At 38.4% G+C, this 20,224-nt stretch overlaps 1 protein-coding gene across 2 annotated transcripts in view; it reads right to left on the reverse strand.

The window, feature by feature from the left end:
• Positions 1-20,224, reverse strand: part of slit3 (slit homolog 3 (Drosophila)) — a 222,381-nt gene that overhangs the window by 65,929 nt on the left and 136,228 nt on the right. For both annotated transcript variants that reach the window (XM_067366470.1, XM_067366461.1), the window contains 7 exons: positions 19,543-19,706; positions 16,124-16,268; positions 13,847-13,918; positions 6,802-6,873; positions 5,651-5,722; positions 544-687; positions 33-196 (listed from right to left, as the gene is read on the reverse strand). In XM_067366470.1, coding sequence (XP_067222571.1) covers positions 33-196; positions 544-687; positions 5,651-5,722; positions 6,802-6,873; positions 13,847-13,918; positions 16,124-16,268; positions 19,543-19,706 — 833 coding nt within the window. The remainder of the gene's footprint in view (positions 1-32; positions 197-543; positions 688-5,650; positions 5,723-6,801; positions 6,874-13,846; positions 13,919-16,123; positions 16,269-19,542; positions 19,707-20,224) is intronic.

Raw genomic sequence — 20,224 nt, forward strand, 5'->3', positions numbered from 1 at the left:
GTAATCTTTAAACAGTGTGTGTGTAACTCTACCTGTGCAGCGGAACTTCTTGCCCTTGACCTGGCTGATGCGTTTGTTGGCGAGGCGGCGCGGGTGGCTGCATCGAGCTCCGCTGGTCTCGATTGGATTGTCAAACAGGTAGTCGGCCAGCCACTTCAGATGGCAGTCACACATGAAGGGATTCTGAGCGAGGTGTCTGTGGAGGGCGAACATAACAATAACTCAAAACGCTTAATTAGAGTCAAGGGAGGCTGTGCAATCAAACAGTAATATCCTGCGATAACAATACGATTGCTATGCATTCATAAACATGAACTGCTATTTTCAGTGTAAGGTTTTCATTTGTTTAGTTCACATTTATCTTGCTGCTGTTAATGGTGTTGTTGTTTTGCCGTCTACTTGGAGCTAATTAATTGCAGGGTGAATGCAGTGCCGCTCAACAGTTGCTTAGAGACTGGAGTCTCCTGGACTGAGTGTGGGTGTGAAGGATGGAGAGTTTGTGTGTGTGTGTGTGTGTGTGTGTGTGTGTGTGTGTTAACTCACAGTGTTTTGATGGCACGCAGAGGGGTGAACAGGCCTTTGCTGATGGTCTGAAGCTTGTTGTCGTAGAGAGACAGCAGGTTGAGGTTCTGCAGGTCTTTGAAAGTGTTCACCCGAAGACAGTTGATCTTGTTGGCGTTCAGGAGTCTGGACATGTAAACAGAAGTTTCATTAAAATGACAAGCTTTTATCATCTGTATAAACTCTGATTAAGCAAGTGGAAAAAACTAAACATTTTATTAAGCTTCATGTTTAAATTTACAGTCTTAACAGACACTTTCTACAGTACAATGCACATATTGTTTAAGTGACATAAAACCCTCACACATATTGTGAAATTAATACTGACCCTGTTAAAATTGTGAATTCATAAAACACAAAAATAAAAGTACACATATAAATTGAATTAAATAAATTCAATTAAAAATGTACAAACTAACCAAAAAAGCTTAATGTCCCCCTGTGTTGAAAATCAAGTTTTTAAAGTTGTGCCAATTCGTAAGTCAACACCATTGCTGAGTATTTTGTTTTTAAAACTGCAGTGATCTAAAGACAGTCTCAAACTCGTAGTTTGAAATCGCTGGTGTTTCTGATGTCACAAACTATCTTGTAACCAATCACGTCAACCTGTCAGCGGGCTTTAGCATATCATTAACTGACCGTGCAAGGAAGTCGCAAAAGAAGGTTATCCCAGTATATATTTTTCTGTTGATATGAAAAATCGTGTAGATGGGTGTATGATGTATATTACGAAGTTATGATGAAAAATTATGCATTTCTCCACTGCATTCTGAGTTGTTCAAAGCATTTCTAAGGATACTGATTGTTAGAAGGAAGCTGTCTGACTCGTAAATGTGAACATGTTTGTGTGACATTATCAACACATTATAAGCTGTTTGATAACATAGTCAAGCAAAACTCTAATTAATTACCGTTATGTGTCCGACGTTGTAAAAATCGATACCATTGTGCAGTGTTTACCTCAGTATTTTGACCGAGTGGATCTCTGAGCTTGTGTGAGTGAGTGGAGGTGGGGCTAATTATCATATTCATAGAGCCATGCATATTAAATGAGGTAAGGGTGTAGAGTTACATTCATGCTATTTTAAGGCATTAAGAATTTTTTTCACAGGAAAAAACATTTAAATATATAATTTTGATAACCAAAGATGAGTTTTAAGGGATAAAATTATTTACTATAGAGGGACTTTAACAAAAGAACAAAAAAAAAAACAAGGGAATGAAGCAAAGCAAAAGAAAACAAGAAACAATATGCAAATCAAACAAAGCAATGAAAGCAAAACAAAAGAACAAAAAGGCTAAACAAAAGAAAAGCAAAGCAAAAAAAGCAAAAAAGCAAAGCAAAATAAAACTAAAGGAAACATAATGCAAAACAAAACATAAGCAAAAAAGCAAAGCAAATGAAAACAAAACAAAAAGCAAAGCATAAACAAAACAAAACAAATGAAAGCAAAACAAAATGCAAAGCAAAAAACAAAACAAATCAATGCAAAAAAGCAAAACAAAAATCGAAATACCTAAGTTGCTGTAAATTTGTCGTGTTATGTACGCTGTTCTTGGCGACTCACATAAAATATCGTAAAGTTCTTAAATCAAGAAGCATTTTCTTGACAAGTAAAAATTATTTTCTTGTTTTCAGGAAAAAATAAGTCAAAATTAAGTAAGTTTTTCCTTAAAACAAGCAAAATAATCTGCCAGTGGGGTAAGCAAAATAATCTTATTTCAAACCAAGAATAAACTATATAATCTTGCTTTCAGTTTGGACTAAGATTATTTTGCTTACCCCATTGGCAGATTATTTTGCTTGTTTTATAGAAAAATATGCTTAATTTTGATTTATTTTTCCTGAAAACAAGAAAATAATTTGTACTTGTCAACAAAATGCTTCTTGATTTAAGAACTTTAAGATATTTTGACTAAAAACAAGACAAAAATTCTAAGTAAGAACAGCATTTTTTGCTGTGTTGCATATTACAGAATGCTGTGATGTAAACTGTAAAGTGTCGATGGACTCGGCTGAGCATGCATGGATGTTACACTGGCCTCAGTCACCATATAAACCCTCTTTCAGTGCAGTCCCCGAGTCCAAGTGCATGTTTCCTACAGGTATTTCACGAAAGAGACAATAAAGACTTTTTATTTTCACTTTGCCTGACTGAGCAGAAAGTGTTGCTCATGGTTCTGCTTCAGAGCCTCTAGCGGAGAGCATGATGGTTACAGTAAATTCAGTAATCTGCCCTGCATCACTCGAGCAGTGTGTAGATTTCACTGTGCCGCAACAGGAATAACAATCACGGTGTGGGATCCATAAAGTGCTCAAAGCTGCGTGACTCGATGTAAGTATCAGAAACATGTTCAAATCTATAGTTGTAATTTACTTGGTTCACAGATCGCAAATTTGAGCAAAACCGCAGTGAACGTATTGTCAATGAATTGCTGGAGTTGCAACCATCACTCCTGTCATGTCACGCGCTCCTCGCCGACTTCCAGCCGTCTTTACGTCTTTCCTGTTCAGGCCGCCTGACAATTGACTAACGCAGTCATGTGCTTAATTACTGAAAGCCATTGTAATGAGGTTTTGTCTTGGAGCAAACGCATGCATCGTTAGTCGACTCACAGGGTGAACTAATTAGGTTTGAGTATCTCAAAAACGAAAGAAAATAAAAAAGCTTGAATAAAACCATATACAACAGAAAAAGGCACAGGAACACCAAAATAGCAAAATAGCTGGAATGCCCTGAGGTGTTCCTTTGAAAGGGTCTTATTAAGAAAATCCATTAAGGATGAAGAACTCTAATTGCTGAAAACACAGATAATTTGTGTCATTATGGTAGTTCACAGTGAAAACATGGGTCGGGCCGCTCCAGTAAATCTATGGCGTTTCAGAAGCATAATAACAGGTGATGTGAGCTTATTTTTGTGCCTGCGGCAGCAGTGTGTACATTAAGAAAAGCAGAAGCCATCAGAATTTTCCCCAAATCATTAGAATAAGCTGAAACAGGCCCATTAGAGCCAACAGATTCACCTCAATTTGGACCATTAAATGCGGGAATTATGTCTGAGCAATGTTTCCATGTCTACACAAATATAAGTAGGTGTGAGGGACATGTTTAGCAATCAAGTCCAATTTACATACTAATGATGTCGAGAGTGTTCCCCCATGAGGACGTGAGAATAAAACTTGATGCTCCTTTCAGCCAAAACAGTACATGCTCTCCTCTCTTCTTTTACTACTTTACTTTCTTTTATGAGGAAATGGAAGGAAATGTTCTGCCTCCAATAAACCAATGAGTCCAAATGCTTCACTAAACGTATTGTAAAGCATGATGTAAAATGAATAAGAAATATTGATCACACTTTAGATTAGGTTAACAACGACTTTTGCCTTAATAAACTCCCAATTACTGCTAATTAGTAGTTAGTAAGGTAGTTGTTATGTTTAGGTATTGGGTAGATTAAGGGATGCAGAATATGATCATGCAGAATAAGGCTGTGCTTTATTAGTACTAATAAACAGCCAATATCCTAGTAATATGCATGCTAATAAGTAACTAGTTTATAGTGGGAATTGGACCATAAACTTAAGTGTTACCAAAATATTTAATATTCTGTATTACTTCTATGTCACTATTCAAACGTTCTCAAATCATGAAGAACTCAAACTATTTTCTATTTGAATATGTTTTAAAATGTAATGTATTTCTGTGATCAAAGCTGAATTTTCAGCATCATTACTCCAGTCTTCAGTGTCACATGATCCTTCAGAAATCATTCTAATATACTGATTTGACACTCAAGAAACATTTCTGATTATTATCAACGTTGAAAACAGTTTATTTCTGGATTCTTTGATGATTTTTTGATGAAAGTCCTTAAAGGATTAGTTCACTTCAGAATTAAAATTTCCTGATAATTTACTCACTCCCATGTCATCCAAGATGTTTATGTCTTTCTTTCTTCAGTTGAAAAGAAATGAAGGTTTTTGAGGAAAATATTCCAGGATTTTTCTCCATATAGTGGACTTCACTGGGGTTCAACGGGTTGAAGGTCCAAATGTCAGTTTCAATGCAGCTTCAAAGAGCTCTACATGATCCCAGACGAGGAATAAGAGTCTTATCTAGAGAAACCATTGACCATTTTCTAAAAAAATAATGCTCATCTTGCACTAGCGATGCACCACGCATTATGTAATCATGTCAGAAAGGTCACGCGTAACGTAGCCGAAAGTACCGCGGTAGGGTAAAACAACTCCATCTCATTTTCTCCTCCAACTTCAAAATCATCCGACATCATTGTTTTACCTTTTTTTTTTTTGTAAAGGATGTTTGACTTAGTCTTTAAACGTCTACGTCATGTGTGACCTTTCGTGGCGCATCACAGATCAGTGCAAGACGAGCATTTGTGGTTAAAAAGTGTTTAAATTTTATTTATTTATTTTTTAGAAAATGACCGATGGTTTCTCTAGATAAGACCCTTATTCCTCGTCTGGGATCATGTAGAGCTCTTTGAAGCTGCACTGAAACTGACATTTGGACCTTCAACCTGTTGAACCCCAGTGAAGTCCACTATATGGAGAAAAATCCTGGAATATTTTCCTCAAAAACCTTCCATTCTTTTCGACTGAAGAAAGAAAGACATAAAAATCTTGGATGACATGGGGGTGAGTAAATTTTCAGGACATTTTAATTCAGAAGTGAACTAATCCTTTAAGAGCATTTATTGGAAATATAAATCTTTTGTAACAATGTAAAAGATTTTACTTTCACTTTTGATTAATTTAATGCACCCTTGCTGTACATTAATTTCTCTACACTTGGCGAGTAAAGCTCATTCTGATTCCGATTCAGATTTTTTTATGGGGACTTTCCACAGACATAGTGATTTTTATTCAGTACAAACTGTATAGTATATCCCGTAACCCTAAAACAAAAAAAACACATAAGGTCCAAAAAGACGGGTATTATTATCCTTGTAGAGACATTTTGTCCCCGTAACGCAAGGTTTACCAGGACCACACACACACACACACACACACAGGATATTATCTTCTTGACATTGAAGGTTATTGAGCCACAAATGCAGCACTCACAGCAGTTGGAGGGAGACCAGGCCATCAAACAGTCCCTTTGGGATCTCTGTGATTTTATTTCCATACAGGACCCTATAGACAAACACAGTTACAATGCAAACAGAGAACAATGAATCAACCCACAGTGTCTCGATATGTGTAACCCATGTGCAACTCATCAATCATGCATGTGTCTTTCATAGAGGGGCTTTCATGTTTTAAAAATTGAAAAGAAAAAAAAAAAATCATCAAATGTGGTTCATAAAACTCAACCTCAAAGTCTTATAGCTGTACGTGAGAAACAGACTGAAATTTTACTGTCAGAAAATCTCTGGTAATGTTCACCTTATAGTATGTGACTTGAGTTTATCAGTCTAATTGAGAAACAAATCACTCAGATTGATTTTGTGAACCACTGATTAAGAAAAAAAACATATTTAATTATTAAATTATTTCAAAAATCACATATTAATACTTATCATCATGCCATGCAGATGTCAACATTTTCAGCCAAATTTTGGTCTGTTCCTGACACAAAGCATGAATCATAAAGAACATTTATATGATAATTTATGGTGTTTCTGTGTCCTTTTGAAGTTTGTAATTATATTTTGTGTTTCACAGAACAAAGAATGAGTTGAGTGCATATAAGCTCTGAAGGACGTTCACTTTTGGCTGAACTATTTCTCTAATTTCCAAGCAAATGTGTGGTTGTGTGTTTATGACATCCTCTTCGCTTTATTCCTATTCCCTGAGAGACTGCAGCCCATCTTCCTCCCCTCAGCGTCTCTTTAATCACGCGGCATGTGTAAATGAGCTCTGTCTCGTGTACAGCTGTGTGGGCCGGACGCAGGGAAATAGATCTGACCAAATTAATATGCGCACGCTGAGTCTTCTGTCTCTTTCTGACTTGTTGAGGTGATTTAAATGAAAGTCCTCCCTTGTGTTCATGCTGCTGCAGATGTCAGTAAACACACACACACACACACACACACACGCAGACAGACAGTGGGCTGTCTCGTCTCCGCTCTGTCAGCTGATTTATTCGACACCTGTCCTTTCACCTGACTGTCTACATTTACACACGCCTATTATCTATGTAAATGTATTGCTATGCAGCTCAGCTGTATGAATTTTAATATGTTGTGTCATTTCGTGTGAGAAACACTTACAGTGAAGTGAGCGAGCGCAGGCCACTAAACGCATCTTCTGCAATCTCGGATATCTGATTCTTGCTCAGGTCTCTGTAATAACATAAAACACACAAATAGAGATAATACAGTTGACTGTTAGAACAACAAAGGGATGGTTTGCACATTTGTCTGACAGGATGTCGATACTCTATAAATACCCAGCAAACTCGATACTGAGGGGAAAAGAACATTAGAAACTATCTGGTGGCCATCATTAGCATTTTAAAATTGAAAACCATTTACTTCTTCTCACATATAAAGCTATTACATGACTTGAAATACAGCAATTTAGCTGTGTGGACCAGTTACAATGACATGAGGGTGATTAACTAATGATTTGTCTTCTGTCATGTATACTAGATATCAGTGTTTCTCAATTTTGGGTTGTTGAGGTAGAAATTACAGTAACTCCACAATGATTCCGAGAGAAGTGGTTGTCAAAAACTGTACTCAAAATACTGAGCTCTTCATGTCAAGGGATGACTGCAAAAGCAGAGGTGAGAAGTTCTCATTAAATATCTGAATTTGTGTCTAAAATATAGATTTTCTTGAGCAGGATGACATCCCTCTGGAAACTGCTGTGCATGTTATGATCCCTTCTACTATTTTTTATAAGTGGCTGACAGGAGATCACTTGCAGCAAGTATAGAGTTCATTTATAGGGTGAAAAAGTATAAAAAGACAAAGTGTGTATATCTCTAGATCTGTCAAAAGAAGAAATGTTTAGCTGATTTTAAAGTGGTTTTTAGATGTACGCTATCATTCAAAAGTTTAGGGTCGGTAAGATTTAAAAAAAAAAAAAAAATGTTTTTGAAAAAAGTCTCACCAAGGCTGCATTTATTTATTCATAAATACAGTAAAGAACAGTAATATTGTGAAATAGTAATACCATTTAAAATAACCATTTTCTATTTGAATATAATTTAAAATGTAATTAAGAAATATTTCTGATTATTCTCAATGTTAAAAACAGCTGCTTAATATTTTTGTGGATACATTCATTTACAGGATTTTTTGATGCATTTCAAAAGAACGTCATTTATTTGAAATAGAAATCTTTTGTAAGATTATAAATGATTTACTGTCACTTTTGAAAAAGTATTCATTTATTGTTACAAATCTAGTGTAAATGGTACAATAATTTCTTTCATGACAACTGTCGGAGTGTTTGGCATGGATATAATGGATATGACAATGTTGATATGTTTGGTCTTGGTGGAATAGATCTGCTACACTGCTGATGCTGCTGCTGTTATTACTACTCCTGCTGCTGATGTTATTATTGCTGTTGCTGCTGATGTTATTACTGCTGCTGTTATTACTGCTGCTGATGTTATTACTGCTGCTGCTGTTATTACTACTCCTGCTGCTGATGTTATTATTGCTGTTGCTGCTATTATTGCTCTTGCTGCTGCTGCTGATAATGTTATTACTGCTGCTGCTGTTATTACTGCTGTTGCTGTTATTATTGCTCTTGCTGCTGCTGCTGCTGCTGTTATTACTGCTGCTGCTGTTATTATTGCTGTTGCTGTTATTATTGCTCTTGCTGCTGCTGCTGCTGCTGTTATTACTGCTGCTGCTGTTATTACTGCTGCTGCTGTTATTACTGCTGTTGCTGTTATTATTGCTGTTGCTGTTATTATTGCTCTTGCTGTTATTATTGCTCTTGCTGCTGCTGCTGCTGCTGTTATTACTGCTGCTGCTGTTATTACTGCTGTTGCTGTTATTACTGCTGTTGCTGTTATTATTGCTCTTGCTGTTATTATTGCTCTTGCTGCTGCTGCTGCTGCTGTTATTACTGCTGCTGCTGTTATTACTGCTGCTGCTGTTATTACTGCTGTTGCTGTTATTACTGCTGTTGCTGTTATTACTGCTGTTGCTGTTATTATTGCTCTTGCTGCTGCTGCTGCTGTTATTACTGCTGCTGCTGTTATTACTGCTGTTGCTGTTATTATTGCTGTTGCTGTTATTATTGCTCTTGCTGCTGCTGCTGCTGTTATTACTGCTGCTGCTGTTATTATTGCTGTTGCTGTTATTACTGCTGCTGCTGTTATTATTGCTGTTGCTGTTATTATTGCTGTTGCTGCTGCTATTATTGCTCTTGCTGCTGCTGCTGATAATGTTATTACTGCTGCTGTTATTATTGCTCTTGCTGCTGCTGCTGCTATTATTACTGCTGTTGCTGTTATTATTGCACTTGCTGCTGCTGCTGATAATGTTATTACTGCTGCTGCTATTATTACTGCTGCTGCTGTTATTATTGCTGCTGTTATTATTGCTGTTGCTGTTATTATTGCTGTTGCTGCTGCTATTATTGCTCTTGCTGCTGTTATTATTGCTCTTGCTGCTGTTATTATTGCTGCTGCTGCTGATAATGTTATTACTGCTGCTGCTATTATTACTGCTGCTGCTGTTATTATTGCTCTTGCTGCTGCTGCTGATAATGTTATTACTGCTGCTGCTATTATTACTGTTGCTGCTATTATTGCTGCTGTTATTATTGCTGTTGCTGTTATTATTACTGCTGCTGCTGTTATTATTGCTCTTGCTGCTGCTGCTGATAATGCTATTACTGCTGCTGCTATTATTACTGCTGCTGCTGTTATTATTGCTCTTGCTGCTGATAATGTTATTACTGCTGCTGCTATTATTACTGCTGCTGCTGTTATTATTGCTCTTGCTGCTGATAATGTTATTACTGCTGCTGCTATTATTACTGCTGCTGCTGTTATTATTGCTCTTGCTGCTGATAATGTTATTACTGCTGCTGCTATTATTACTGCTGCTGCTGTTATTATTGCTCTTGCTGCTGATAATGTTATTACTGCTGCTGCTATTATTACTGCTGCTGCTGTTATTATTGCTCTTGCTGCTGCTGCTGCTATTATTACTGCTGTTGCTGTTATTATTGCTCTTGCTGCTGCTGCTGTTATTACTGCTGCTGATGTTATTATTGCTGCTGCTGTTATTATTACTGCTGTTGCTGTTATTATTGCTCTTGCTGCTGCTGCTGTTATTACTGCTGCTGCTGTTATTGCTGCTGCTGTTATTATTGCTGCTGCTGCTGTTATTACTGCTGCTGATGTTATTATTGCTGCTGCTGTTATTATTACTGCTGTTGCTGTTATTATTGCTCTTGCTGCTGCTGCTGTTATTACTGCTGCTGCTGTTATTGCTGCTGCTGTTATTATTGCTGCTGCTGCTGTTATTACTGCTGCTGCTGTTATTATTGCTGCTGCTGTTATTATTGCTGCTGCTGCTATTATTACTACTGCTGTTACTGTTACTGCTGCTGTTATTACTGCTGCTGCTGTTATTATTGCTGCTGCCGTTATTATTGCTGCTGCTGCTATTATTACAACTGCTGTTACTGTTACTGCTGCTGTTATTACTGCTGCTGCTGCTATTATTGCTGCTGTTGCTGCTATTATTGCTGCTGTTATTACTGCTGCTGCTGCTATTATTGCTGCTGTTGCTGCTATTATTGCTGCTGTTATTACTGCTACTGCTGCTGCTATTATTGCTGCTGTTATTACTGCTGCTGCTGCTGTTATTATTGCTGCTGCTGCTGTTATTACTGCTGCTACTGTTATTATTGCTGCTGCTGTTATTATTGCTGCTGCTGCTATTATTGCTGCTGCTGTTTTTACTGCTGCTGTTATTACTGCTGCTGCTGTTATTATTGCTCTTGCTGCTGCTGCTGCTATTATTACTGCTGTTGCTGTTATTATTGCTCTTGCTGCTGCTGCTGCTGTTATTACTGCTGCTGCTGTTATTATTGCTCTTGCTGCTGCTGCTGCTGCTGTTATTACTGCTGCTGCTGTTATTATTGCTCTTGCTGCTGCTGCTGCTATTATTACTGCTGTTGCTGTTATTATTGCTCTTGCTGCTGCTGCTGATAATGTTATTACTGCTGCTGCTATTATTACTGCTGCTGCTGTTATTATTGCTCTTGCTGCTGCTGCTGATAATGTTATTACTGCTGCTGCTATTATTACTGCTGCTGCTGTTATTACTGCTGTTGCTGTTATTATTGCTCTTGCTGCTGCTGCTGCTATTATTACTGCTGTTGCTGTTATTATTGCTCTTGCTGCTGCTGCTGATGCTGTTATTACTGCTGCTGCTGTTATTATTGCTGCTGCTGTTATTATTACTGCTGTTGCTGTTATTATTGCTCTTGCTGCTGCTGCTGTTATTACTGCTGCTGCTGTTATTATTGCTGCTGCTGTTATTATTGCTGCTGCTGTTATTATTGCTGCTGCTGCTATTATTACTACTGCTGTTACTGTTACTGCTGCTGTTATTACTGCTGCTGCTGTTATTATTGCTGCTGCTGTTATTACTGCTGCTGCTGTTATTACTGCTGCTGTTATTATTGCTGCTGCTGTTATTACTGCTGCTGCTGTTATTATTGCTGCTGCTGTTATTATTGCTGCTGCTGTTATTATTGCTGCTGCTGTTATTACTGCTGCTGCTGTTATTATTGCTGCTGCTGTTATTATTGCTGCTGCTGCTATTATTACAACTGCTGTTACTGTTACTGCTGCTGTTATTACTGCTGCTGCTGCTATTATTGCTGCTGTTGCTGCTATTATTGCTGCTGTTATTACTGCTGCTGCTGCTATTATTGCTGCTGTTGCTGCTGCTGTTATTATTGCTGCTGCTGTTATTATTGCTGCTGCTGCTATTATTACTACTGCTGTTACTGTTACTGCTGCTGTTATTACTGCTGCTGCTGCTATTATTGCTGCTGTTATTACTGCTGCTGCTGTTATTACTGCTGCTGATGTTATTATTGCTGCTGCTGTTATTATTGCTGCTGCTGCTATTATTACTACTGCTGTTACTGTTACTGCTGCTGTTATTACTGCTGCTGCTGCTATTATTGCTGCTGTTATTACTGCTGCTGCTGCTGCTATTATTGCTGCTGTTATAACTGCTGCTGCTGCTATTATTGCTGCTGTTATTACTGCTACTGCTGCTGCTATTATTGCTGCTGTTATTACTGCTGCTGCTGCTATTATTGCTGCTGTTGCTGCTATTATTGCTGCTGTTATTACTGCTGCTGCTGCTATTATTGCTGCTGTTATTACTGCTGCTGCTGCTATTATTGCTGCTGTTGCTGCTATTATTGCTGCTGCTATTATTGCTGCTGTTGCTGCTATTATTGCTGCTGTTATTACTGCTGCTGCTGCTATTATTGCTGCTGTTATTACTGCTACTGCTGCTGCTATTATTGCTGCTGTTATTACTGCTGCTGCTGCTATTATTGCTGCTGTTGCTGCTATTATTGCTGCTGTTATTACTGCTGCTGCTGCTTTTATTGCTGCTGTTGCTGCTATTATTGCTGCTGTTATTACTGCTGCTGCTGTTATTATTGCTGCTGTTATTACTGCTACTGCTGCTGCTATTATTGCTGCTGTTATTACTGCTGCTGCTGCTATTATTGCTGCTGTTGCTGCTATTATTGCTGCTGTTATTACTGCTGCTGCTGCTATTATTGCTGCTGTTGCTGCTATTATTGCTGCTGTTATTACTGCTACTGGCGCTGTTATTATTGCTGCTGCTGCTGTTATTATTGCTGCTGCTGTTATTATTGCTGCTGCTGCTGCTATTATTGCTGCTGCTGTTACTGTTACTGCTGCTGTTATTACTGCTGCTGATGCTATTATTGCTGCTGTTATTACTGTTACTGCTGCTGCTATTATTGCTGCTGTTGCTGCTATTATTGCTGCTGTTATTACTGCTACTGCTGCTGTTATTATTGCTGCTGCTGCTGTTATTACTGCTGCTGCTGTTATTATTGCTGCTGCTGTTATTATAACTGCTGCTATTATTGCTGCTGCTGTTACTGTTACTGCTGCTGTTATTACTGCTGCTGATGCTATTATTGCTGCTGTTATTACTGCTGCTGCTGCTGCTATTATTGCTGCTGTTATTACTGCTGCTGATGCTATTATTGCTGCTGTTATTACTGCTGCTGATGCTATTATTGCTGCTGTTATTACTGCTGCTGCTGCTGCTATTATTGCTGCTGTTATTACTGCTGCTGCTGCTGCTGCTATTATTGCTGCTGTTATTACTGCTGCTGCTATTATTGCTGCTGTTATTACTGCTGCTGATGCTATTATTGCTGCTGTTATTACTGCTGCTGATGCTATTATTGCTGCTGTTATTACTGCTGCTGCTGCTGCTATTATTGCTGCTGTTATTACTGTTACTGCTGCTGCTATTATTGCTGCTGCTGTTACTGTTACTGCTGCTGCTATTATTGCTGATGCTGTTATTACTGCTGCTGCTGCTGTTGCTGCTATTATTACTGCTGTTATTACTGCTGCTGCTGTTACTGCTGCTGTTGTTATTGCTGCTGTTATTACTGTTACTGCTGCTGCTGCTATTACTGCTGCTGCTATTATTGCTGTTGCTGCTGCTGATGCTGTTATTGCTGTTGCTGCTGCTGCTGCTGTTATTGCTGTTGCTGCTGTTTTTGCTGCTGTTGCTTTTATTACTGCTGCTGCTGCTGCTGTTATTGCTGTTATTGCTGCTGTTTTTACTGCTGCTGCTGTTATTGCTGCTACTGTTATTCCGGTTGCAAATGTTATTGCTGCTAATGCTGCTGCTATTATTACTGCTGCTGCTGTTATTGCTACTACTGCAGAGCAAGTACAGGACTTGCTATTGCCAATTCATACATTACATGCTGCTGTGAACAAGTAAGACATGCTGCTGCTGTAAAATAGCATACATGATTTACCCATAGCAGATCTATACAGGTGGAGCTGGGGAAGGAGGAGGGTTTCTGAAAGCATGCTGCACTGCTAAGGCAAATGCTAACCAAGTATTTGAAGGTTGAGCAGCAAGCTCATTGACTACTGTTACAGCATGAACCAATCAGCTGTGCCCTATAGAGAATGATGTGATTGCATGCAGGTTGAGTTAAAGTCCTAAAGATCAACCTGCGCCATCTAGAGTTTCATGACAGAACTTTGTATTTGTTTGTGTTGTTGTGTGAGGAAGATCTTACATTCTCTTTAGCTTCTTGTATGTGGAGAACGCTCCTGCTGGGATGCTCTTGATCATGTTCTGCTCCAGACGGCTACACAGGAACAGATGGATACATTTTGTTATACAACACTGACTTTTCCATTACACTAGAAATTGTAAATATTACAATTACAAAACAAATATGGCAATGCACAGAAAAGACAACAATGTTATATTCCTGTAGGTGTTTCACAAATGTACATGTACATATTACATTTATTCCTCTCAACACAGATCTGTTGGTAATTCATTTGTCAGAGTCTGAAAGCATAGGTGTGTCCCACTTTTAAAAATTAAACATTCCAATTAAAATAAAAAAGCCTGATTTTAGGTTCAACAAATAACTTTAGTTCATGTAACCATCTTTATGCTCATGCTATAAAAAACATAACCAGATCTGAACAACCTAATGCATTTTTATTTAGAATAATTTCATTTATCTACTATCTATCATTTCTGCTTTTATTATTTTAAATCGCTCAAGAAGCACAGAGCAAGAACCCGATTCAGTGAAAATTGTTTTTGCTTTGTTGAACCTAAAGTGCCTTAAAGGAGTCTTTCATTGAAGAACCTTTCATTTTTGAGAGTCTTGCTGGTGCTTAATGCTTCTTCAGGAGGTCTACAGAGAAAGCTATCTAATGCTTTATGGCAGCCTGTACATTAAGTGTTCAATTTGTGTTTTGGATCATTGGGATAAGAGTGCACTGAAAACAAGTCCCTGAGAAATAAGCGCAGCTCTACTGCATGCTCCAGGTTATACATCATTTCATTAGCCCAATTTGTTTTTGGCCATGGGCTCGTTTGGGCTAATGTGTCCTAGCCTGCATATCCATTTATTATGCAAAGGTCATACACTATTGACATAACAACAACGGCGAGGAACAGCACATATCAGGGCAATTACCTACCTGTCCTTTAGTGCAAACAAGGATCTCTGAATCAATATGGATACCAAATACCCTGACCAAGACAATATGGACATTGTCCAAAGCACGAGAACATTCAAACAGCCTGAGGTAAGACAGCCAAAGCACATTGAAAAACTTGTGTTTTCTTTGTAACATTATGCATATGTGTGAGCAATCTGCTGCATTGCTATATGGTCATTAAACACAACATCCCAGCCTATTCGCACAATGGAAACGTCGGCCTTGCAAATTTCCCATGCACAACCAAAACCTTTTTGGAGGACACCGCAAAACCTCTTTTAGATGTTCTCTTGTATTTGAAGGACACTGAATACAGAAGTAGCTGGAACAACAACAAGGTCAGATGTTTTAAATGGCAGTACTGTATGAATTACATTAATTTGATTGCTTTTTACTCAGAAAGCTAAGATTAATATGCTAACATTAACATTACACAAGCCAACATAGACGGCGCAATACTGCAAAGGTCATATAAAAAAATTAATAGGCAGAAAAATTGACAATAACATTAATCTAATAGCTGCTTTAAAAAGTAACCAAATCACATCAAAAGCCACAGTCATCAAAGACAACGAAGGCTTTAGAGAATATCCTTCTAAATGAGGTCAAAATGAACATTCGGAAGAGAGTTTCCTTGCGAGACTGTGTAGAAATGTCCATATTTGGGGTACTAAAATAAGTTTTTTCTACAGTATTGGCAGTACTGAGAACCAACTCAATTCCAGGTCTTGATTAAAACACACATCTTGGTGAGGTATAAATGTAAATGTAATGTGAAACAGATTTATGCAGTGTAAATGCAACCTAATAGACTGTTCCCAGCTTGTTCTTTATTTTATTTCTAACCATTTACTTGAATAGTAACTTGTAACAGCTAATAACGGGGTGCACTCATTAGCATACTGGCTTTTGCTGTTGTGAAATGTCATATCAACTACGAAAGTCTTGGTGTAAGATTAATTATGAAGTACATACTTAGTATATACAAGCACTGCTTGAATCTGCTACTAAGACACTCGGCTTTCCTGGACGTTAGATCAAACTCAGTATAACTTGCCTCATTTTGATCCTTAACTGGTTATCTACAGTACTTGCCTAAACCCAGCAGACAGGCTGGTAGACCTCCAGTAGCACTGAGCAAGATCTATCTGCAACTGCGGCACAGCGTTAACGTACTCGCTAATGAGGCAGCTACACCGCACTGCTAATGGCCTTTGTTATATGACAAGAGGAAGAAGGCAGATCACTGCACAGACAACACCAGCGGTACTTATCACCCTGGCACATTTTACACAAATACAGAAGGGAAAATAGAGTGGAATCCATACATTTCCACAATTCCTTCAGGCAGGTTGGCAGGAATCTCCGTCAGGCCTTTTCTACGGCAGTCTACGATGTTGTTGTTGCAGGTGCAGTCGGCAGGGCAGACGGACACCTGGGGAGCACATGACCTTGGCTCCGACTGAGTAGGACCTGAGGTGGAGAAAAAGATGGAAAAATAACATATCAGGAGGAAAATTGAAGGCAACAAGGTTTAATGACACAAGAAAAGAAATGTAGATCACAGGGAACATTAACACCACTTTGGGTCAAACATGAATAGAAACACATGCTTTCTGATAGTAGTTATAACTGTCATGTAGCTTCCATTCAGGACTATGAAATTTAGCATTAGTTCAGATAACAGCATGAGTCGAGACGGGTGAAAATAGCTTTTAATACAGTACATAATCAGCAAGAACGGGCTCCCTGTTGTTTTATTGTCTTCCTTTGCAGCTTAATTAAGCAACGCTTTTTCTTGCAGCGTGTTTTGTGTTTGTGTTGGAGTATATTCATCAGTTGATTAATCAGAGGGGGAGGAAAAGGGGGCTTAATTAACAAGAGCTGAACGTGAACTTTTTCACCAATGAAACCCAAAGGTCCATTAAGATACAGAATGTATTGAGTGGCTTTATAAAACAACACAATGAAAAGGCCCTCAGTGGTTACTTGTAATAAATAGACAATATTTGCACATTAATTATTATTAGTTTTTTTTTTTTTTTTTTTTGTATAGAAAATGAACCCTATTTAAAGACCATTAAGATTTAGGGCCCTATTTTAACGATCTAAATGCAAAGTGTAAAGCGCACGGCGCAGGTGCACTCAGGGCGTGTCCAAATCCACTTTTGCTAATTTAACGACGGAAAAACGGTCTGTGCGCCGGGGCGCATTTTTGAAATGGGTTGTCCCTATTCTCTTAATGAGTAATGGGCGTAACGTTCAATAAACCAATAAGAGTGTCATCTCCCATTCCCTTTAAGAGCGAGATGTGCTCGCACCATGGTGGATTGCTATTTACATGGCAGAAAAGCTGAATGCTTTTCAAGTGAAGAAACCGATCATCTACGGGACAAGCAGGAATCCACCAAAGCTTCCCGGGGTGAAGCTTTCTTGTCATCCAAAACTGGATGACAAGAAATTTCTTATTATTAAATTCAGAAAAAAACTGATATCCTAATCTTTGGACCAAAAACTTCCTCACGAAAAAACCTTGAATACTCTCTAACACTTGACGGGTGCTCCATTAAACCTTCGTCCTCAGTTAGGAACCTGGGTGTGCTCTTTGATACCAATCTTTCATTTGAAAGTCATGTTTCTAGTATCTGTAAAACCGCCTTCTTCCATCTAAAAAATATATCTAAATTACGACATATGCTCTCAATGACAAATGCGGAACAGTTGGTTCATGCATTCATGATCTCAAGACTAGATTACTGTAACGCTCTACTGGGTGGTTGTTCTGCTCGGCTTTTAAACAGACTACAGTTGGTCCAAAATGCGGCAGCTAGAGTTCTTACTAGAACCAGAAAGTATGACCATATTAGCCCAGTTCTGTCAACATTACATTGGCTCCCTATTAAACATCGTATAGATTTTAAAATCTTGCTACTTACTTATAAAGCTCTAAATGGTTTAGCTCCCCAGTACCTAAGTGAGCTCTTAATGCATTATAGTCCTTCATGTCTATTGCGATCTCAGAATTTAGGCCAGTTGATAATACCCAGAATATCAAAATCAACTGAAGGCGGCAGATCCTTTTCCTATTTAGCACCTAAACTCTGGAACAATCTTCCTAGCATTGTTCGGGAAGCAGACACACTCTGTCAGTTTAAATCTAGACTAAAAACACATCTCTTTGCTCTTGCATACACATAACACATTATCAATACATTAACATTTTTCAAATCCGTTAAAGGATTGTTACGCTGCAATAATTAGATCGGCCGGAACCGAGAACATTTCCTATAACACTAGATATACCTGTACATCAGAATAAGAATGGCATCTACGCTAATATCTGTCTCTCTGCTTATCCTGAGGTTTGCCGGGTGCTGGATCCAGGCCGTATCCAGATCAGATGGAGAACCTGCGTCTGGACCTGACTACAACGTAGCCCAGGAGACAATGGGCCTAAAGATCCAATTCTGGCTGCATCTATAATTCAGATTTGTAATCCCCGTATCCGCTTACATATATTTATATATAATCTATTTTTAATCTCTATAATAAAAATGTATAATTCAGATTTTGATCTCCATATCCATTTACATATATTATATATATCTTCCAAGGGGTTTTTTCCCTCCTAGGACTTTTTTCCCAGTGCTAGCACGCTGGGTTTTTATCCTAGGGGGGTTTTTCCACCCCTGGAAGTCAGCCGACATTGGCTTAATGTAGCACCATCTTGTATATGTTACATATTACCACGCTTGTTTGTACAGTTTATTTTTAACCACTTCCCTTTTTTCTGTGCTTCTAATATGTAAAGCTGCTTTGAAACAATTACCAATTGTAAAAGCGCTATATAAATAAATTTGACTTGACTTGACTTGACTGAAGAAGGCGTGGGATGAATTAGCAGTGATTGTGTCCGTAATAAGTAGTAATAGGCTGAATTGAAAATAGGTAGCCTAATTCTAATACACGCAATGACTATTCATCATTACATTTTTATATATATGTAGCCTACATAATAATATTCTTTGACACTTTAATCCTTTTGTTTTTAATATTTGGCATGTTTGTGTGATGCGCACCCCTGTGTGTAATAAGCAAAGTCAACGCACACTGTGGACGTGCCCAGAGGCGCAGTTTCTACCAACACGCTCAAACAAAATATATTGCGGCATTGACTTTAGACTTTAGACCAGGTTTGAGTCGGTCTATGGCGCAGTCTATTTTCAGCTCCTTAAAATAGCAATGCGCCTGAACACGCCCATGGGTGCACTAACTGGTGCAAATGCATTTACTAATTTAAGGACGTGCCGCTGAACAGGAAAACGCGAACGGCGCCGGACGCAAACTAGCAAACACACTTGTGTTGCGCTTTGCGATGCATTGCGCCAGGTGTATTATAGGGCCCTTATTATTTATTTAGCTAAAATTATTCTCACAACACTTCTCCTATTACTGTCAGTACTATAATGTAAAAAAAAAAAAAAAGTATGTCAGAGGAATATATGTCATGAAAGAAAAATTTGAAAAAAAAAAAAAAAATCCTGGACTGAATGCACAAAATGCAAAACACAAAAATATGGTCCTTAATTTTCTAGCAAGATATGATAAATATAGTCTATAATAATATAAATATAATCATAAAATTTCTCTCTTTTTTTGTAGTTATAAGATTTACCCAGACAGATGTGGAAACTGACATTAGAGTTAGGAGTCAAAAGAAGGACATTCTGAAAGAGTAAGTAAATACCTGTGCACACAAATTCTCTCTTTTGAACATCAGGGACATTGAGACCTCTCATATGGGCGGGGGCCATGCACTGTGTGAAAGGGGCCAGCCCCCTTCTCTGCCGCAGCCAATCAGAGAGCCAGGACAGGTGGCAGTCGCAGTGCAGGTTGTTGGAGTGCAGGCGACTGGAGAGAGAGAGAGAGAGAGAGAGAGAGAGAGAATAATGAGGGACAGATAGTAAGACAGTATCGGATAAAGGTCAGAGGAGGTTTGTACGTTTAGCATGAATACTGGAGTGGATGATTCCTGAGAATTGTCAGGAAATAGCTCTTTGAAGACAAAAACAGAAGAGAAATGTTTACCACACACTTCGTGTCATATTCCATCTGTGATATGGCATTTAAATGCAAAAGAGGAAGGAAATAGCTGCTGAGATCAAGTAAGTATTCATAGGGAGAATCTCTATAAAGTTTCAGTAATGCAGACTCGGAATAACACATCAGAATTAAAGTGACACGGGTATTTCTATTGTACAGATGATAGTGCCATCTCCACCGAGACCACAGGAAACCACTCGCAAATCCCCAGAGCATGCACCCTAATTTTATCAAGGTCTTTGACGATATGGCACAATTCCCAATAACATCTTTCACATCTTAATATAAATCTCTCAAGGGCCATTACACAAAGGGGACGAGAGACA

Source organism: Chanodichthys erythropterus, chromosome 1, assembly GCF_024489055.1.
Source record: "Chanodichthys erythropterus isolate Z2021 chromosome 1, ASM2448905v1, whole genome shotgun sequence".
Lineage (NCBI taxonomy): Eukaryota > Metazoa > Chordata > Actinopteri > Cypriniformes > Xenocyprididae > Chanodichthys > Chanodichthys erythropterus.